Below are 21441 nucleotides of genomic sequence, written 5' to 3'. Positions count from 1 at the left end.
ACCACCACCACTTTAATCCAGGCACTATTTTCATCCAGCTTGTAGAAGCAAAGTGGAATGAAGTCTAGTGAAAGGGAGAACATTCCTTTGACATACTAGACTCCAGTGTTGGTGAGTGATATCGGTTTCATTCTGATGTTTACGAGACTACAAAGAATGTTTGTTTCGGTGTGATTGTTCAATGACGTCACTGAACTTTGACATGAAACTGGACAGGATGTAACTTTCCTGAGCACTTTATTGCATTACATTATCAAACATGAGCAGACATCACAGCATAGTAGAACTTGAAAAACATCAAGATTCTTCACGCAGCAATAATCACAAAAATAACCGTCACAACTTGAGAATTTATTTTTAAAAGTAAATTTTGTAGTTTTTGTGCAAGCATCACATGGGGAAGCCCAAAGGGTCCTGGGGCAGATCAGCTAGCGGGGGGGGCGGGGCAGGAGTGGGGTGTGACCCCCGGGCGGGCGAAGGCCGAGCTGAAGTCTAGAGCCTCTGTAATAAGACCTTTAGAGAGGCGGAGCTTGCGCATGCAGCCGTGGAACGCTGCTCTAGAGGTGAGGCAGCTCTGCTTCACGTGCGCTGCGGGACAGCGACGAGCGTGCAGGATACAGGACGGCAGTCAGCCGAGTCATGCGGGAGAAAGGACACAGTCAGGACACGGGACGGGACACGGTCGCTGTAAAGCATCTGCAACAAGTAAACAGATTGCGTACCAAGCTAAAAGAAAGGTAAGGTGGGGGTGTACCTGGGTATCCTCCGACGTAGATGGGGTTCTTGGTCTCGGCGGACGTGGAGGAAGAGTGGGGGTTCTCCGTGCTCACGCTCACGCCGTCCACGCTCACGCTCAGGCTGTGCTTCAGCTTCTTGGCCACCAGGGTGTGCCAGCGTCCGTCGCAGAGCGCCACCCTGCTCCGGGACACGGCGGAGAAGCGGCCGGCACCGTTGTTGACGTGGAACACCACCTGGAAGCAGGAACGCAGGCAGAGCGTGAGGAATTAGCAGCATCGGGGACGCTCGACGTCTCACCGCTAACAGAGAGTAGCTACGGGAACACAAGCGCTGCTCACTGAAGGATGTCGGAACACAAGTGTGTGTTAAGAGAATTTATTTTAAGATGCAGGTTTTGTGGACTATACCCTCTGTTTTCAGCAGAGGTTAGGTTCAATGTGTGTTTAAAAAGTGCCTGCAGAATCATTTCAGAGGAACATGGAGCACTGGGAGGCCTTAAAACCCTCGATCACTGTGTGCGTTCGGGAGGCAGGGCACAGGATGTACATAGACGGTGCAGCCCACCTGGCCGTGGAGAAGCTCCAGCCCGATGGCATCCACCCTGGTGCTGCTCACACCCAGAAGAACACCATCCAGAGCCGTGGAGCGGAACTCCAAACTCACAGTCACGTCCGAGCCCACGTAATATCCCTCTTTCACTGCAGAGACACGGGGAGAAAACGGTTTGGAACCACCTAATTCATACGAGTGTGGTTAAAGCAGGTCGTGACTGATTGCTCTGAAGCTGTCTGTGCGGAACACTGACTGAAGGCGGCGTATCCAGAGCCGTCGAAGAAGGTGCCGTCCTGGGCGGAGCTGAAGCAGGGCCCCACGTCATTGGCCGACGCCACACTCTGGAGGTTCAGCTCCACGCTGTTCAGCTTGACCTTCTGCAAGCAGGCAGCCAGGCTGTGGCTCACCTGCAGAACACACCCCGGTTGAAAGTGGCGTCAGAACTTCTAATGGATCTAACGCAGTTCCCCCCTGCACAAACAGCCTTCGAGCTTAACGGGTACTAACGTTTCCGGTCCTCTTGGCGATGTAGCTGGACGGCAAGCCACCCAGGTACAGCCTGCCCTCCACGTCCAGGGTGTGACCTTTAATTATGGTGCGCTCGGACTCCGCCCCATCCACGCTGATGACGATGCTCTTCTTACTGAAGTCCGTCCTTACCTGCAGCCACACACACACACACACACACACCGCAGCATCACACACGGAACAGAGCCGACCACGCAACTCCGCCACAGACAGTGGCTCTCCGATTACACAGAACGGAAGAACCGGGGGAATGAAGGCCTGCTCTGGATGGGAGGCGGGGCCAGAGACGCCCCCCCCCCCCCCCCCCCCCCCGGCGCGGCGGACTCACGGTGTGCCAGCGTCCGTCGTTGATGTGTGCGGGTGAGCTGGCCACGGCAGCGCCTTTGCCCAGGTCACAGGAGAAGAGCAGACGTCCGGCCTGCAGCTGCAGTGTGGCGAAGTCCTGCTGGTTCCCGTTGGCCATGTAGTACAGGACGCCGCTCGACGCCCGCGTGCGCACGGACACCTCCACGCTGAAACTGCAGAGGGAGAGTGGCGAGATCACACGTGACCAAGAGCATCGTCACAAACACGCTCCGTGGTACTGCATACGTCAAGCTCACCCGCTGACCTGCGTTGTCATTTTCAGCAGTAAACAACTGCTCAATAAACCCAATAGCCCTGCTGCACACTTCCTGAATAATGTACAGCAGTCAGTGCTCTCTGAAGAGGAGATCATGTTCTCAACACCACCAACTCAGGGTACAACAGCTCACCAACAGAGAAGGACCTCACAGCGCTTCACAGGGAGGTTCAAGAATCAAACCTGAGAGGAACTGGAGTGTAAATAGCAACCTGAGGAACCAGAGAAGAACCTGGCGCTTCAAGCAGGACTCTTCAAAAGCTCAATGATCCGACCTCTCAACAATACGTCCTGTCCTGCTTCTAATCTATTCGTTCAGTTCCGTGGTGTAAATATAGGGGCGTGGTGAAATACATAATGGACGATATGGTGGAGTGGGACTAAAACATGGGTTAAAGCAAGAAATTTTCATTTGACTGAAAATTTTTCCTGGCAAAAGACAATGCTAGCAATTACTGAAAATGTGGTGTAGTTGGGACACGACCTCTTTTGCCTAATTCTACACAATAAACACATTTATAAAGTATATTTATCTAAACAGCCTGTGTAAGGAGAGAAGAGAGAATCTATGAAGTGACAAAATGCAACACCTGAGCAATAAATGTACATAAATCTGGGGGTCCTCTTCAGAAAACTATTTAAAGATCAAGTCAAATTTAGTGAATCCTGGTGAGTTTTAAAAGGTATGAAGCTCTCTTGTTTTTATCAAATTCACTATTCACAAAAACATAAGCCGTAAGATTACCTGCTTTAAGTAGGTATGTTACAAAAAAATTACACTGGATAGAGCTTTTAAATACAAACAGAACAAAACCATCCATGTTAAGCCTGGTTTAAGCCATTATATTTGACCGAAATTTTCGGGCGCCGAAAATGACGTAATCGCGCTGGCTCCACCCGTGCGCGAGAGCCTCGCGTGCTGGTGATTCGCAAGGTCGTGCACCTCTCGAATTTTGTAACTTCGCACGCGCCGCGCCTCAGCACAATGAACAAAGTCATGTTTGCAGGGTTCATACACCTTTATAAGGTGGAATTAAAGCACTTGCACGTCACTTTCAAGGTCCATTTCAACACGTTTTCAATGTTACATTTAATTAAGTTAAATATTTATACATATACTCGAAATGATTCGAAATAATTCGCTTTTTATCACATTTTTTAATGGTTGTTTATTTTCAAAACACCCAATCTTAATGTCTTCACGTTCTCTCATGTTTCCTGGAATTACAAGAGGCTCGTATTTGTTAACGTAATGCAAGAAAACTGTTCAGTCAGACAGATATTTGTTGTGAAACGAAGTAGTTACAATTTCAACATTTTAAAGTACTTTAGCCTAAATTCCAGCACTTTTCAAACCTGGAACACATAGCAACATTAAAATTCTCCTGTTTTTGAGCGGTGTTTCTTTATACTACCACATATCGTTTCGGACAAGACTGCAAAAAGAATGTGACGCGTCAACTAGCCTCCGCCGTTCGCGCAAGTTTGCACGAGGTGTACAGAGTCGCGCGCTACGGTCACGTCAGGCAGGAGGGAGGTCACTTTTCTACATAATGTCCGTAAATCTGAAGGCGGAATGACCCGCAAGTCAATCAAATGACACCGCCGTCATCCATCCAGCGCTGATGAGCGCCAGTGAGAATCATATTTCGGCCACAAAAGATAGCACGCACGCGCGTGTGGTTTATTATGATTTGACGGATTTTTTCCCCAAAAAAATCAAATGACGGAAATCCGTCGTAGTGACGGAGAACTTTAACCCATGGACTAAAACAGTAGTAAATAATGAAAAATAATCAAAACAATCCATAGAGGAGCTGCAGGTGCCTACCTTGACCTGACTGTCTTATTCCTGAAGTTAACGATCATGTGGCTGTTCTTGGAGAGCCCAAACTGGTGAGCACCTGGAATGCTTCCTCCATGGTCCCCGGCTGCGCACTGCTGAGGTATGATACCTTATTAGTACATGTGCAGGAAAAGACTTCATCACCCCCATAGTGATGAATCAATATTCATGTTTTGACAAAGCAGAGTGGCATGTGAAGCACGTGGCACGGCGCCTGCATGCCGCCCGTTCATCCTGTCTTCTCTACATAGACTGGGGATAAAAATAGTACCTTGTGGTTTCGTAAAACAAAAAAAAAACAACCCTTGTACATTGTATGGCCACAGAATTTGTAGTTGTGCTGATATATGAAATCAGCACTTTGACTAAAAAATGTGTATGTGTGTGTGTGTGTGTGTGTGTGTGTGTGTGTGTGTGTGCGCACTCACAGCAGAGGCCCCGGGTGTAACCGCGTTGAGTTCAGTGGGTGCTGCTGACACAGGCTGGTGACCTGGCTCAGGTGTGGCCTCTGGCTCCACGTCGCCCTCTTCTGGAAGGAGCGTGTGCATGGGCCGCTCCTCCAGCAGGCAGCTGTCCATATCCACCCGCTCGTATATCACAGCGCTCGACAGGTCCAGGAGCCTGCCAACACACGCACCGCTGAAGGCACTGGCCCACTATCAAGCCCTAAACATGTGCCCTAGGGGAGAAGCCTTTCAGTCACCAAGACTCAAGGCCTAATTTTGAAGTACAATGGTGTGTAAAGAATGTCACCCGGTGGTTTGGCAATCTGAAGGTAAATCTAACTTAGTCACATGGCAGTGACAGCTTGTCTTTGACTTAGACTTAACCATGATGCTCATTCATGCATTTACAGTACAAATATTCTCACATTTCCTTTAAATCAAGTAACTAGTTTATACAACTCAAATAAAATCTTGAGAAAGTGCATATTACTCAACAAGCTGTACTGCTTTAAACACTTTTAATTGCTTAAATCTACTTTTTTCTTACTTTGTGGAAACAAGGATATTGCAAAGTTATACTAGATTATAGAGTATAATAGTACATTAACACTGTTGTAAAAAAAAGTGTCTTTAATTTTGTGGTTAACTGCCTAATTTGTGTTTTATGTGCAGTTTATAGGACTGAGCAGGGCCTCACATGGAATCCACGGCCAGGTTCCTGATACAACCATAAAACGATGTAGTGGAACTGAGCACTCCATCGCCCTCTCCTGGTGGGACTCCGCCAATGTAGAAGTTAGTCAGAGTCAGAACCTTCTCTGCGGCCGAGCCCAGCCGTACTGTCTCCTGCTGTTCCTCATCGACATACACATGTAATGTCCTGCAACGTGTACCGCACAGGATCAACAAAACAATCAATGAAGATTCTTTTAGGGTTTAGTTTATGGTAATAAGGCGTATTTAAGGATGAAATTGGAGATGCGGTATTTGCCGTGTGCAGCATGGTGGTGAGCAGGAGCAGACCTCTTGTTCCTCTGCAGGATAAGGGAGTGCTCCTGCCCGTCACTAAAGGTGCCGTTTCGTGATTTCACAACCGCTTTGTGCACGCCTCCTCCCTCAACCATCGCCACCTGGACCTCTACGCGGCCGGACACTAACGTGACAGCCAGGAAAGACTAGACACACACAGACAGAAAGAGAGGAAGAGAGAGGAAGAGAGGGGGAGAAAAAGAGAGAGTGCCAGTGAAATGGCATTATGTTAATTCATTTTCTTCATCCCACCACAGCACCACCCTGTATCACCTACAGGTAGTGATCTTGCAGGCACTACCAACGTGACCCTGTGAGCTGCTGTGGTGGGTGTGCGGGTTTGGGGACGGCCAGCAGGTGGCGGTGTTGTGGTACCTGCTGCGTGTGGCGGCGTTTGCGTCCCGGCGGAGAGCCGAATCCTGCCAGGATGATGCCGCTGCCGTTGCGGCTGGAGAAGCTGCTCATGAGCTCCGTGTGAGGCGTCACGGCGATGGCAGGCATCCGCACGTAACCTCCACCCAGCACGGACACACTGCGGACGGGCTGCAGCACACACACAGGCACGCACCTCCATCAGCACGTTAGCTCACGTCTACGTCAGCACGTTAGCTCACGTCTGCATCAGCACGTTGGCTCACGTCTGCGTCAGCACGTTGGCTCACGTCTGCGTCAGCACGTTAGCTCACGTCTGCGTCAGCACGTTAGCTCACGTCTGCGTCAGCACGTTAGCTCACGTCTGCGTCAGCACGTTGGCTCACGTCTGCGTCAGCACGTTAGCTCACGTCTACATCAGCACGTTAGCTCACGTCTGCATCAGCACGTTAACTCACGTCTGCATCAGCACGCACTGAACACTTTCTGCTCTACTTTGCAGTGGTCATTTGAGCTGGTTGGTTTTTTATATATTTTTTATTTTTTTATTTTTATATATGCGTGTGTATATATATGTATTTATTTGTATATATGTATGTATATGTTTTTTTTTCTTCCCCGCCCTTCTGTCTTTTAACCTTTTCTCTCTCTCCCTTCTTTTCTTTCTATATTCTATCCTCTCATGGTCCACCTAACCCCAATAATTGTCATCACTTTATGATACAGAATTGTTATTATTTGATCTATTATTTGATATTAAAACAAAGTTGTCCTCCAAAGATGGGGGGGTGGAGGTGGGCCAAAAAAAAAAGTTTCTGTATACTGCATTATTCATTAGTCACCTATGGAAGTAAGGTTATGCTCTAAAACATGAAACTCTTATTTTCCAGCTTCTGACGTACTTCAGGTTATCAACAGAGCACTACAGAAGCACTGTGGATTTATCTCTTAACATTTTTGGCACTACCAGCTACAATGGAAAGAACCACTGCCCTCCTGTGGTGAATCTTGTTTCTTACCTTTAGGACACATCCTTTCTTTACACCATAGGCCTCCCTCAGTAGGTCAAAGTTGGTTCTCGCAACCTCCACATTCTTAATGCAGCCAACATACGAGCGCGCAACAACCTGCCTCCTGGAAAGATTTAGTGAAGTTATGAATTTGTGTTAAAACAATTTTAAAGAATAGTAAATTATTTTAAATTAATTTTAGCCGAACTAGCAGGATCCAATTTGTAGCTCTTTCCAAAATATCAGCAAAAATATTCACATGAAGAGTTCACATGAAGGTGTCTTTCAGGAAAACTTTACCTGATTGGTCTAGATGCAGGCAGTCCACCAATGTAAATGGGATCCAGGTCTGAGCGGTTAAGATCAGAGGCGGTCCCAGGAGACTCCGCCTCCATGACCTCTCTCTCTGTGGGGTTATCTGCAGTCATCACTGCTAAATAGCCTGCAGGCAAAATGTATATAACATGACTGTTAGCACCTTTATTATCATTGTGAACAGGCAAATATTCTAAACACTGTGAATATGCAACATTCACACAGGGCAAACTAAATAAAACAAAGATGCTGGGGCTGAGAAACTATGATTATGACAATTTCTAGAATTATGCTAACAGACTTTGTTTCCATTAAAGCACAGTCTCTAATATGGGCATGTGGTAACTTTGTTAGGTTATAAATATGTAGTTTACTGAAGAGTTGAACCCACCTTTGCGTTTGTTACGTTGTAAGGCAACTTTATACCAGACACCCGTGTTGTAAGCTTTGGTGGAAGTCAGCGTTAAAGGTCCAGAGCCTAGTTCAAAGGTCAAACGCACTCTGCCCTCCACCAGCTCGATGGACAGGAAGTCCCTCTTCATGAACACAAGACATTAACACAAGAACAAACGTAAAGGCGTCAAACATAGACACTGAATTAACACAAAGGTTACAAAGAGGAAACCCGTCGATGGTAAGTGTGTTAGCGTGAGCGTACGGTGCCGTTGGAGGCCAGGTAGAGCAGTAGTCCGTTGGGTGAGAGGGTTTTGAAGAACATGACGATGCTTGTGGAGATGGAGCGCAAGGACTTCTCCACCACTGAATACCCACTGCCATCAAAGTAGAACGCAGTCTCCTCCATCTGTGGGCTGCAGTCCCAATACAACCACAGGCACAGAGAAGGTTTAGTAAATATCCAGGGAAAGACTCACTAAATCAAATGCGTTCTGTCAGCTCATCTAAAATAAGGGCAGGTCTTTCAGAGTCTATGTAATGGTGCACACTTTCAGATTTTTGGAATGACTGGCCTAACTACATAGCCACAATCTCATTATAAACTGTTGGATTTCTGGAAGTTACCTCAAAAAACAACCTCCACAGGCTCCTTCTCTTTCAGCATAATTCCACAGGCCAATATTCTTCTCGTTAAGAGATGCCTCACCCATACATCCTTTGAAGTGAGTTATCTTCACCGCAGAGGATTTCTGAGGAGGAATTGAACAAATGTAAGTGGGTGTAATGCAGGGTCCTGGTAAACCTTTCCTAACAATGGCCACCCAATCGTACCTTCACCTGGCCACTCAGGCCTCCCACAAACACCCAGGTGGACTTGTTCACATCCATGATGGTGGATGAACCTGGGACGATGGTCTTCACTGCAGGCAACGGCTCCGAGTCCAGCTGCTGGACAGTGAGCGACCCTTGCCTTCCAAATCTACAAAATGATTATTATTAATAATAATAATAATAATAATAATAATAATAAAGTCAGTTTTACCATATTCATGGTATGAAAACATTAATAGTGTGTGTGTCGGTGGGGGTGGGGGGGTTCTGCAAAAGTATGAGACACATACCGGGTGACATTAATTCTGTGCCATTTGTTATTGTTAATCTGCACGCTGGGATACTCCAGCTTGGTGTGTCCGGAGCCTGAATCCCAGAGGAAGGCCACTTTCCCATGCCTCATCTCCAGTGCCATGAAATCCACCTGGTATTGACATAACAGCCCAATCAGTGCCTGCTAATCTAGAGATATACTTAGAAGAGAACAAAGAATCTGGGTGGACACACTTACACTGACAGTACTGCCCATATAGAAGAGCAGGTTGTCTGGTTCGCTGGTCTTCACGGTGAGGGTCAGGGTGTTGAAGTTGCTGGAGGTCACCTCTGGTTTGTAAGCTCTCACACAGTCCCGATTTGCTGATACTGCAACTTTGATCTGCATCAAAGGAGGATCTAATATCAGGTGAACTGCTTTTAAACATCTGGATGTGGCATTATTAGTTGATCTTTCCCCAGTTTAGAGTTAGCTGTTGGTAATACAACAGCAGTAGCACTGGGCTGTTGTTTAAGGCTGGAGTGAAAGGATGAAAGGTATACGTCTTTGGCACACTGACTGAGGCTGCTTGCATGCGGGCCTGGTTGATCATCTCCTTTATCTCAGACAGGTTCCTGCTCAAGTTCTCTCCCAGCATCTTCAGAGGTTTTAGTCTGTCAAAGAGTCTCTCTGCCCGTAGCTGTGCCTCTTTTAGCTTAGATTCAGCTGCACCGGCTGAAAAGAGAGAATGGTAAATAATCACCGTAGGACCGTGAGTGCTCTGGTATATATTTTTCTACTGGCTCTATTGGCTACCTGTCAAGGTTTACGCTTCAAAGTTTTTGTCACATACACTTTTACAGAGTAAGACATGTAGTGAAAAACTAAGCAGACTGCTTAAAACTAATCATGTCTTTATACCTTTCAATGTAAAAAAAATGACATCTTTGATATATAAAATCATATGGTTTACAGCTCTATAGAAGCTGAATTAGCAACTGTGAAACAGCTATATTAGCAGCTCTTTAGAAGCTGTGTAATAGCTGTGTTAGAAGCTGTGTAATAGCTGTGTTAGCAAGTGCGTAATAGCTGTTTTAGTAGATACGTAATAGCTGTGTTAGCAGGTGTGTAATAGCTGTGTTAGCGGCTGTGTAATAGCTGTGTTAGCAGATGTGCTGCATTTGTATAAAGGAACCCACCAGTTTCCTCTGAAGCCTCAACCATGATGTTAACATTCCTGGCGCTGCTGTTGGCTGAGCCAATGGCAGACGAGGACTTCTCAAGCTTATCGTGGTAGCTCTCCAGTTGCTCTAGAGCCTTGTGGAGCGAAGCGTTGGCCTTGTTTACCTGCTGTTTCGCTTCCAGAACCTGAACTCTGCTGACTATGAAGACAAGGAGAGCACAGTGAGAATTGAACTAGACTGCATTTCTAGATCAGTATCTGCTGAGTCACAAGTCACATAAAATGGATTCTGCTACTTACAGTATCCATACATTTACAATGTTTACATTTTCTATGATCAGTTGAGACAGTAGACACTGAATGTGGAGAAAGTGTCATGGCAGAAGTGGGTATAGATGCATTAGATGGAGGGCAGGAGATGACTATGGCAGTGTGCAGGGGCGGGCAGGTCTGTCGTCTTTAAGATGGTGGTTGAGGCCTACCATCAGAGAGGTTCCCCATGATGATCAGAGCCTCTGGCAGCAGCTGGGTGAAATTTTGCACGCTCGCTCTAACGAAACTGAGCCTGTCAGTTACATCACTGACATTCAGTACAAGTCCTGTGGGAAAAATACATTTATATAAAATACGGCATTTCTAGATGTAGAAATTCGTTTGAATTCTTACAGACATGTATGGGTATGAGTGTGTGTGTGTGTGCAAACAAGTTATTGTGAAAGAGCTTGCCTTCGGTGTGGTTGTTCAACGCTGTACTTTCATCCAAAACCCTGGAGCTTCTCTGTGCCATTTGTTTGCCAAGCTGAGTTAGAGATTTGTTTGACAATGCAGTCTGTTGGGAAAAGTGGCAATAAAAGATCAAATTTGGAGATTAATGAGATTAATGTTCAAATACTGCCACATGTCACATCTTTTTTTTTTAGCTGTAAGAGGTAACAAGGTCATTAATTTTTGCACTGACAGTAACTATGATCATGATAGAATTTGCATCACAGTACCATGAAGACCGTGTGGTTAACTCACCAGGTTGAGGACAGTACTAGCATTCAAATTGGCTACGAGAGCCACTTCCTCCGCCTGTTGGACAGTAGCGCTGATGTCAGAGTAAGCCTGGGAGGCACTGGTGGCATTCAGAGCTGCTTGTCGCACTTCAGACAGATTACTGCACATAAGAAACACATCTTAGCCACAGCGTCCTTCATGCCACGCATACAGTAGATGCCACACACAGATGCCACACAAGCTGCAGAAAACACTCTACGGGTGAAGTAAACACACACACACACACACACACACACACACACACACACACACACACACACACACACACACACACACACACACACACACACACACACACACACACACACCTGTAGAGTGCTTGTGCCTCTTTGCTGAGGTCTTGGGCATGGTCCTCTGCCCTGTAGACCAGCTGCAGTGCGTCTCTCTTGGTCAGCTCCATCACTAGTGTGTCCACGTGCGTCCTCAGGGTGGGACTCCACTGCAACACTTCATCCTTCACCTCCTCCAGCCTCTGAAGAAGAGCATCAGCAGATACGATGAATCGCACGCACCACACACACAGCACGCCAAGGCCAGACACAATAAATCAGGATTACACTTCAGAAACATCACATCGAGATTAGACACATCACGTCCACATCAGACACAGCACCTCTAACAAAGTAAATGAGCTAAGCGCATTATACTTGAGGTCATATAAAGCATGGAGTCCATATGTTGAACCCTTGATGGGTTTTCCACTCAGTGAACTGTGCAGCCTCACCGCTGTGAGGTTGTGCATGTCTCCACCAATGTTGAGTGCATCGTTCAGCAGATCCTGAGCCTCCTCCAGATTGGCCTCCATCGACTGGTTCACAGTGCTGACATTCTCCCTTAAGGACTGTGGAAATTTCCAGAAATTAGTCATTTACACGATCACATGAACTTCCAAATTCTGTGCTCAGTTCAACAACCAACCATGTATCATAACCCGAGAGGAAGCCTCACCCTGAGCTCCATCAGGTTGGTGTGTGCGTTCTTCAAGGTGTGCTCGCTGACATTGTTTTGGCTCTCAGCTATGTTGAGGAGCTCTTGGGTTTTCTGGAGCTGCTGGTTGTGTCTGGTCAGGACTGTGGAGATGTTCTGCTTCAGGGTTTCGGTGTGTTCAGATGCCTCCACCATCTCCTTCTGCACACTCTCAAGTACAGCCACCGCAGCACTGCAAACATGACCCATGCTGAGTCTACACACTGACCACACTCCATATCTTCTCTCGCATATTTTTTATTGTTTTTCTAACAACATATAGTCCCAAGAGCCAAATCCTCTGAAATAATTTAAAAATATTGCAAATTAAAAAATAGCAAGAGCTGTGTTGTCAAATAATATTTATAAAATGTTTAATGGCTATTATACATTATACTATGCAGAACAAACAGGTCTCTTCCAGCTTCATGACCTCGTGACCTCGTGGCTGGTTGAGACAGGTGAGGAACGCACCTGAGCTCGTCTTCAGCAGCCGAGCTGCAGTTGGCCAGGTGGATGGACCTAATGTTCTCCAGCATAGCTGCCATTTGCTCCTGCAGGACAGTGGCGTTGCTTTCTCCCATGTCCTCCCTCCATGTGTCGTTGAGATTTCTCACTTCCTCCTCCACAGCTAGACCAATCACAGACAAGAAGCATGATCCATGGCTTTATCAGTGAAACATTTGCCATTTGTGAACAGTAAGATATTACAATGTTCTTTTCTACAGATAAGTATTACAGATAAGAACTAAGACAGGTGTTAGTGTGTATTATTGCCACGATCTGATAATCACTTCCAGTACCATGTGTATTTTATACCCTTTTAAAAATAGCCTATTAAGCAATTTTTAATATAGTTATGAATACATGCATGTTACATTTACCCTGGATGGCAGTATGAATAGTGGAAATTAAGTCGAGAAGACCATTTCCTCGATGAACCCCCTCTTCAGAAGCTTGAAGAACATCTTCACCAAGAGCAAATATATTCATGGCCTATTGACAAAGATAGAGAAGCATCACACTTGTTGACAGACATTCCAATAACTCCGCAGTCAAGACATCTGTGGTGAGATGTAATATTGAAACCTCTTGATGAAGCATGTCCACTTGTTCACTGAGGTCTGTAAGATCTCCCTCTCTCCTGGTCAGCTTGTAACTTGAGTTCCGCTCCGATGAGAATGCAATCTATGACAACAGTAATAAATAGTCACAATCTTTTGTGTTTATCACGTATGATCAAATACAGATTAAAATAAAAACACAAAACATACTGCAAACTTAATCTTAGCATCTGATTAGTTCCTAAATTCCTGAACTTCTGAACTAGCTAAAGGTGATGATTGCTGAATTTGAGCTGCACACACCCTGAGCTCGTTGGTCTGGTTCTCCAAGCTGACCAGCAGACTGTAGGGGGCCAGGACGACGCCACTCAGGTTCAGAGACTGGAGCGAGGCCTCCAGAGAGTCCACATCGTCCAGGAGCAAGCCAGTGCAATCATCATCGCATGCTGAGAAGAAGAGTCGTTAGCTAGCTCAACACCATCCATCAGACACGGAGATGAAATGTCTCTTGTGTTTTCTTGTGTTTCAGAACTTTAGCTTTTAACATTTGTAATTCGATCAGCACAGTGAATAACAACATAACTGCTATAGCTCAGAAGACTGAAAGCACAAGTTTAAAAAATATGTCCAAAGATAACAGTGAAGGAAAAAAAAGTGTCTGTGCCATCACAGTGTAATTATAGTGCAGCAATTTTTAAACTGTGTTTTTGTCCATGTATGTGCAGTCCAGGATACTCACACAGACACTGGTTGTTGGTGAGGACGTGCCTGTCTTCGCACTGGTCACAAAGATGACCTCTGACCCCAGCTTTGCACTCACACTTTCCTGTTTGTGCATCACAGACAGTGTGGAGGGAGCCAGCCTCGCTGCACTGACACACCTGGCATCTCCCACCAGCCTCAGAGGGATTACCATAGTAACCCAGGGAACACCTCTCACAGTAGCGACCCTCGTAGCCGGGTTCACAGGCATCACAGCGGTAATCTCCAACACCCTCCAGCACACACGTGGCACTGAAACTGCACAAACACTTGCTGTTTTCAACCATTTAACAAATAGCATTTATTAGTTTCTTGCTACAGTAATTTATAGGTCCCCAAACGTATTGACAATACTAATGGTATACTATTGGGTTTTCAGTGTTTTTGTGAATGTTGGGGCCCACAGCAGGAAGCTGCTAGGTGCTGGTGGAAGGTGGTACCTATTGCTCTGCAGCGGACAGGCACACAGGGAGCAGTCGCTGATGGAGCCCTTCACCTGGCCGTAGTAGCCTGACACACACACCTCACACTGCTTTCCTCCGGTGCTGTGCTGGCATCCCTGGGCACAACGGGAGAAACGTCTGCATTTAACACACACGTATGTACTGTTGTAACGGCCAAACAGCAAATGCGGTCCACCAAAACTACTATGGTGTAATGCAACACAGGGTGTAATGCAACACTAGGCAGCATTGGACAGGGATGTGTGAGTGTGCTGGGGTCAGGGGGGTCTCACCAGGCACTCCCCCGTGTCCAGGTCACACGCCAGGCTGTGGTTGTTACACCTGCAGGCCACGCAGGGCTGAATCAGAGGCCTGTCCACGCCCCTCATACTGAGCTCAGACACGGGCTGCCTATAGTATCCTGGGGCACACTCCTACAGCACAGATACACACACACACACAATAATCACACACACAATGATAACTGACGTGGATGATATGTCGGACCACAGATGATATGTCGTGACTGCGCTGCTCAGTTCTGTTCTGGCCAAACCAGTGGAGCCTGCACAGCCTGCACATGCACACCCAGGGGCAGTTCTCTCTGGTCAATGCCAATCTGGGACTGGCATCAGGGCAGTTACCTGGCAGGACAGGCCAGCGTAACCTGGAGGGCATTCACACGTCTCCACCAGCCTGGCCATCGCCACAGCCTCGGGGGCCTCATCTGCCTCCACTGCTGTCTCCATGGAGATGTTTGAGATCCTGCAGAGAGCCAAGGACACCAGGTTGGACTTTTAGAGTGAACCTCGAAAAAGTAAAACCTTTGCAGAGAATACACATTCTAAAGAATACGCAGTAAAAACCATACGCATTCTAAAGAATACAGTACACTATATAAAGAATACACATTCTAAATAATACACATTCTAAAGAATACGCAGTATAAAACATATGCATTGTCTACTAATAAACTTTTTTTAAATTATGATTTATTAATTAATATATAAGACAAAATGCCAGAGAGCCTGTCTGAGACATAAGCAGTTCTCCTGGGGGTAGCCATGGGTCAAGGAGGTGTGTGTGTGTGTGTGTGTGTGTGTGTGGGGCCAGTCTCAGGGCAGCACACACACCTGCTCTGCTGGAGTCCTGTTCCGTACGAGGCTTTGATGATGATGTACTCCACGTTGCTCAGAATGGCCATGAAGTCGGCGCGACTCACTGCTCTCTCCGACACCGCGTTGAAGTACTTCCACTTGTGCTGCTCAGCCAATGAAAGATTAGGACTCGTACCCAGCTCGTACTGGGGCCTCTGAGAAGAGCCACTTGGGGCTGGATCAGCTACAGCTCTGCTTTCCCAGACTGCCACACTGCACTCAGACTTTGTATGTATGGGTGCTCAGTAAATATGGGCCTATTTACATACAAGAGTGGCTAACTCCAGGAAATAGTCTTTTTTTTCCTATTCCAATTCAAAATGCTCTATTCACATGGAAATGCATCTTAGAGTAATAGAGCGGTTCCCGAGAGCGAAAAGAGAGAGAAATAGCTCTTTCTCCTCCTGCTGTGCTGTTCTAAATATTATATGTTGGCTTGCCCGTCTGCTTTAATCATTTCATTCACCCTGCATTCACTGGAACAGCGCCCCCTGGTGCAGATGTGATGCGGTGCGTGCCCTGGGGCAGTGCTCACCTCCGTGAGAGGGACACGTTGCGTGGTGCGCACACCATTCTCCGGGGCGGGCATGTCCACGTAGATGACCATCTTCCTCAGGTGCCCGCCCCTCATCAGCACCTGGGGCTCGTGATTGGACAGGCCCGAGCCATCCAGCGCCGAGAAGACCACGGCATAGGAGAGCTCGCCGCCGTAGGACAGCAGCTGCAGAGGGAGGAACATCTTCATCTACACTGTACCTGGATCAGTCTGACCTTCTCTCCGAATCACTGTTTTGTTTTATACGGTTTTTTTTGTTTAGTTATTGTGTACTTTGCCAAATCTGAAGGATTTCTAAAAGCACTCTATGAATATCTATGTTATAGATTTAAAGCAGCTTGGAGTTAAGAATAATATATAACTTTACAAAAGACTCGCGAAAGAATATCAAGGACTGTTATCATGCAGTAGAAATCTACCACCAGCCCATGCACTGATATAGTCTACAGCGATGCTACTCAGGAGTGAGTTTTTGGGCCAAGATAAGCACCTGATTCCCCAATGAAGCAGCATTTTCAGTGCAGATGTGCAATTATTTATTGAAAGAAGAACACCCTAGGTTGTCACTTGCAGCCCTGTCCTGCAGAGGGCAGTGTTTTACCTTGCTGCCCTGGAAGCGCTGGGGTAATCTCCAGTAATAGGGCCCCAGGAGCTCGGAGGCGGTCTGGAGCTGAGCCACATCCAGCAGCACATCTCCCTCTGCGTGATGCACGCCCTCCAGCACCCCCTGCTGGTCACTCTGGCTCACAACACGCAGCAGTTCAGTCCCAGGACCCAGGGTGATCTAACAGCGATAGAGGAGGGTTGTACGAATAAGACCATGTGGGTCTGAATGCAGCAAGTCAGTTCAATGAAAGGCATTAAACAAAGCTTCCTGTGACATGTAACTGAGCATGGCCCATGTGGACTGAGATGTTCTCTAACGCTCTTTCAGCTACCATTGATATCCTCAATGTTCTATACTTTCTACACTACTAAAAACCTTCTTTGGGTTATTTGAGCATGTTAGAATTCCTGCCATTACCAGATCATGCAGATTCCAGAGGTTTAGAGAGAAAAACCATTGCACTCGCACTTATTTTCACTGACAACTAAAGTGTGAGTGAAAAGTAATGGTTGTTCTCTCTAAATCTCTGGATTCTGAAATGGACTACAGACCCTCTTTGCTAAATGTGAATGATGATTATATCTATGCTATCTATTTTTACACTTCCACAGTCGAACTAGGATCAGTCAAGCTAGGATCATTTGAGCTAGGATAATTCGAGCTAGGATAAGAATCTGATGCACACTATCAGACCTTCGGTGTCATAACCTCTTTCTTTCTCTGCAGTTTTGCAGGCAGTTCTGAATCAGAATGGACTAACTACAAGTGTTTAAGCCTCTGAATGCAAATGTCCACAAGCGTTGGGTCACAGCACCCAACTACACCCACAGTACCCATCTACACCCACAGTACCCAACTACACCCACAGCACCTATCTACACCCACAACACCCATCTACACACACAGTACCCATCTACACCCACAGTACCAATCTACACCCACAGTACCCATCTACACCCACAGTACCCAACTACACCCACAACACCCATCTACACCCACATCATCCAGTCCTTCCTTGTGGCTAAGCGCTAGCATTTTAAGAGCCTGCACAACACAAACACTAGGAGGTTACATTGGTCACGCAGGGACAGATAATCTCCATGGCAACTGCATGAGTTTACCGTTTTGGTCAACTTCAATGTCCGGTTGCACTAATTAGCGTGCACATCACACATTACTGAGCTTCAGAGTCCGTTCTCATGTCACAGTGCCGTACCAAGTTAGTTTCTACCTCTCTGCAGTTAGATCATGATAGGAGAATTGGGAAACGTACAGGTACTCTGACCAGACCACCGAGCTCTTCACACACGGAGGAGACCCCGAAACAGAAGCAGGAGCTGCAGCCGGAGGGATTGGGCCCCCACAGACCAAACGTGCCACTCTTACACTCATTACATCCTGCACCGCCCACATTATCCTGCAGGGGGCAGACACAGGAAGTGAGCAAGGTGGGAAGAGGTCATGTAAGCATCATTTAATGCATCATGCATTAAATCAATCATCAATGCATTCTATTGTATTTGTTCTATACTTTCACTATATAGTCATTCTTGTGTGAATGAGTAAATGTTTATTTACTTATGGAGATCGAAATAATAGTTTATAAGTAGCAGCATGAAGCATTAAATCATTAGACATTGTAAAGATAGCTAGATGGTTGATCTGTTTTCTACATCTTATACTAAAGTGTAATGAGTAGCAGAGCCACTAGGGGGAGCACCTTGCACACGCAGTGGTCATCACATCCACACACTCCCAGATCCTCATCACAGAACTCCTGCCGAGTGCCGTTGGTGTCACATTTGCATGCAGTGCACTCTGGGAACTTCCTGAAGCCTAAAGCGCAGCGGTCGCATTTCTGACCAGCGAACTGAGGTCTGCACATGCACTGACCGCTCAGCAGATCACACTGGGACGAGTTTGAGCCCGACACACTGCACTCACACGGCTAGAGGGAAAAACACAGGCAGAAGTTACTCGTGTGTGTGTGTGTGTGTGTGTGTGTGTGTGTGTGTGTGTGTGTGTGTGTGTGTGTGTGTAGGCTCATCCGTGTTAACTTACCTTGCATCCATTCGCCCCATCTTGATGCCAGTGATCAGCCTCACACTGTTCACATCTCTCTCCGGTAGTGTGTGGCGGGCAGATACACTCGCCCGTCTCGGCATTGCAGTTACCGTGTGTGTGAGCACAATCACACGCTGTGTACAAGCGGAAACATTAGTGAAAAACCTTCACTTTACTGTCACTCCACACTCTGCATTTACTTTCATTCTCCAGAGTGTAACAGAAATGTTTACATATGCCCCCTGAGGAGCACAGCCATCCACGTCCACCTGGCAGTGTGTGGAGGTGCAGGAGGAGACGTCTCACCCGAGCAGCCGCTGGGGCTGAAGTTGAAGTAGCCATGTTGGCAGCGATCGCACTTGTCACCTGCTACCCCAACGGTGCACTGGCACCGACCGTCTTCATCACACGCTTCTGAAAGGGATCCTGATTGGTTGCACTGGCATGTCTTGCAGCCATCACCACTGCTAATGCCATGGAAACCAACCTGGTGAACACAAATCCTCACTGACTAACCATTCAACGAGTGTTGAATTCAATGTATGTTGCAAAAAAATGAATTTGAAACGCTTGCTCTTTCTGTAACACGACCACAGAGAAACACAGTCGCAGTGGCGAGGCTGGATGCTCTCACTACCGAACAGCTTGGCATAGCAAACTGAGCAATTATTATCCCAACACGAAACGGAGACTCTGTTATTCATCTTGATTAGGCCACTGCCAAATGTGTCTTTCACATCCAAGAAGGCCCCAGTGGAGTTCCAGCCAGGCTGGGCTCTGGGGCGGGTTCTACCCCAGCCCGAGCATCTGACGCTGGGCAGGAAGAACAGCTGCGTCCCTTTAACACCCACATCCAGCCAAAGATACCCCCCCCCCCCCCCCACTGCCCACCCAGGAGAGGATGAATACGCCATCACACTAATGTATATTCAGAACCAACCCCCCCCCACCGCCCACCCAGGAGAGGATGAATACGCCATCACACTAATGTATATTCAGACACCCCCCCCCAAGTAGCGAGTGGCACACGTGAGCGTGGATGACAGGATGGAGATTTCTGCATTTACTGCCACTATAAGACGCCACCATCCTCAGAAAGATCCAAATGTAGTATAATAGTAGTATAATTTAAAGTATAGTATAGTGTAGTATAATTCAATAGTTCATTTTGGCAATGCAAATAAATGACATGGAATTTGAATGAATAGAAGATAAATGAATGCATGAATATTACCTGACACTGGTCACACTTCTCCCCCACCACATTGGCCTTACACACACACTGGCCAGAAACAACGTCACACACGCTGGAGGCGGAGCTATTGTCATGGCAGCCACAGGCTAAAGACAAAATAAAAAACACAACGGTGATGATGGCTATAAGTGTCCATCAAACGCTGCTGATGTCAAATTCGCAACAAATCGCCTGCAAAATAAAGCCAAGAACGTTCAATACAATAGTTGTCCTCTAGATGGCACTAAATGTATTTTAGGTTATTTACCATTCTGCTTTTTAAATATAATAAAGGATTACAAGTGGAATAAGGGAAAGGTCATCAGACTGATTAGCCCCAGGACGGTAACAGTGTTTTCAACTGATCTCCAAGATGACAGGAAGCTCAAACTCTCTACTTCCTGCACCTCGGCAGTTCTTCGCCACGATGGCGTCGCCGTAGAAGCCGTCCTGGCAACGCTCGCAGTGTGGCCCCGTGGTGTGGCCCACACACTTCACACACTCGCCCGTCACGCTGTCGCAGTGGCCCGCCTCCGAGGGGTCCACGTTGCCGTTGCACTCACACACGGAGCACCTCTGACCCGGCACGGTGGGGCTGCCGTAGTAGCCGTCAGCGCACCTGAGAAAGGTGGGGGGCAGAGAGAGGGGTCGTTCAGGGGTCGGTCGGGGGTCGTTCAGGGGTCGGTCAGGTGGGTGCTGCATTGATCAGCTGGTTTTCAGCAGCCTGAAGGTGAGCAGGTCTACTGGCCAGTAGTGTCTGTGCTGTACCTCTCACACTGTGCTCCTGTGTATCCCCGCTCACACTGATCACACCTCACCTCTCCTGGACCTCGCACAGAGCAGCTCGGACTGAAGCTGCACACACAAGCACCAACATCAACATCAACAATGTCCACATAGACAATAAAAACATAAACAACACAAATATAAACAGCAAAAGCTGACGTTCTCTGGCTGCCTACAAGCCCACAGATGCTACTGAGACCTGAGAGTAGGCTGGCACACACACACACAAATATGCACACACACACACTCATACACGCACATATGAATACACACACGCACACTCACACACATGTTTGGCACACAGACATACATGCACAGACACACACACACACACACACACACACACACAACAGCCACAATAACAACAACTTTATTTGGATAACAGCAGGTGTTATCCAGTGCTGAGCAATCCGACCAGCCAAAATGAGACATGGATTTGAACAAATAAAAGATCAACTGAGAACAAACAGTACTAAAGACTTCAGCTAAAGTCATTCAGGCATCTGCAGAGTGGGAATAAAATACATTAAGAAACAATAAAACGCAGGAGGCAACAGATGAGACAGACAGACACAGAGGAGCTCACTGAAGTGTGATCTTTAAAGTCTTTCACTCTGCAAAA

The 21441-nt window shown here is 47.0% G+C and overlaps 1 protein-coding gene across 2 annotated transcripts in view; it reads right to left on the bottom strand.

The window, feature by feature from the left end:
• Nucleotides 1-220: 220 nt before the first annotated feature.
• lama1 (laminin, alpha 1) overlaps nt 221-21441 on the bottom strand; it is a 40171-nt gene continuing 18950 nt past the window's right edge. Inside the window, exons 18-62 of one of the 2 annotated variants that reach the window (XM_076971413.1) lie at nt 20802-20888; nt 20441-20652; nt 20034-20140; nt 19106-19286; nt 18797-18933; nt 18456-18683; nt 18009-18152; nt 16730-16912; nt 16108-16293; nt 15549-15676; nt 15060-15180; nt 14709-14849; nt 14413-14531; nt 13950-14230; nt 13514-13656; nt 13236-13334; nt 13031-13142; nt 12621-12777; nt 12129-12339; nt 11905-12021; nt 11489-11652; nt 11142-11280; nt 10848-10950; nt 10604-10720; nt 10138-10320; nt 9519-9673; nt 9197-9340; nt 8976-9109; nt 8686-8833; nt 8479-8603; nt 8117-8267; nt 7850-7994; nt 7444-7585; nt 7153-7267; nt 6137-6304; nt 5756-5907; nt 5430-5612; nt 4715-4907; nt 4272-4381; nt 2147-2336; nt 1798-1950; nt 1544-1697; nt 1303-1436; nt 755-971; nt 221-588 (exon numbers count right to left, since the gene is read on the bottom strand). In XM_076971413.1, the coding sequence (XP_076827528.1) occupies nt 425-588; nt 755-971; nt 1303-1436; nt 1544-1697; nt 1798-1950; nt 2147-2336; nt 4272-4381; nt 4715-4907; nt 5430-5612; nt 5756-5907; nt 6137-6304; nt 7153-7267; nt 7444-7585; nt 7850-7994; nt 8117-8267; nt 8479-8603; nt 8686-8833; nt 8976-9109; nt 9197-9340; nt 9519-9673; nt 10138-10320; nt 10604-10720; nt 10848-10950; nt 11142-11280; nt 11489-11652; nt 11905-12021; nt 12129-12339; nt 12621-12777; nt 13031-13142; nt 13236-13334; nt 13514-13656; nt 13950-14230; nt 14413-14531; nt 14709-14849; nt 15060-15180; nt 15549-15676; nt 16108-16293; nt 16730-16912; nt 18009-18152; nt 18456-18683; nt 18797-18933; nt 19106-19286; nt 20034-20140; nt 20441-20652; nt 20802-20888 (6877 nt within the window). In that variant the 3' untranslated portion in view covers nt 221-424. The remainder of the gene's footprint in view (nt 589-754; nt 972-1302; nt 1437-1543; nt 1698-1797; nt 1951-2146; nt 2337-4271; nt 4382-4714; nt 4908-5429; nt 5613-5755; nt 5908-6136; nt 6305-7152; nt 7268-7443; nt 7586-7849; nt 7995-8116; nt 8268-8478; nt 8604-8685; nt 8834-8975; nt 9110-9196; nt 9341-9518; nt 9674-10137; nt 10321-10603; nt 10721-10847; nt 10951-11141; nt 11281-11488; nt 11653-11904; nt 12022-12128; nt 12340-12620; nt 12778-13030; nt 13143-13235; nt 13335-13513; nt 13657-13949; nt 14231-14412; nt 14532-14708; nt 14850-15059; nt 15181-15548; nt 15677-16107; nt 16294-16729; nt 16913-18008; nt 18153-18455; nt 18684-18796; nt 18934-19105; nt 19287-20033; nt 20141-20440; nt 20653-20801; nt 20889-21441) is intronic. The other variant, XM_076971414.1, reaches the window with a different exon arrangement.

This window comes from Brachyhypopomus gauderio, chromosome 13 (genome assembly GCF_052324685.1).
Source record: "Brachyhypopomus gauderio isolate BG-103 chromosome 13, BGAUD_0.2, whole genome shotgun sequence".
NCBI lineage: Eukaryota > Metazoa > Chordata > Actinopteri > Gymnotiformes > Hypopomidae > Brachyhypopomus > Brachyhypopomus gauderio.
Note: the sequence above shows the minus strand (reverse complement) of the source record. Positions and strands in the feature narration are given on the sequence as shown.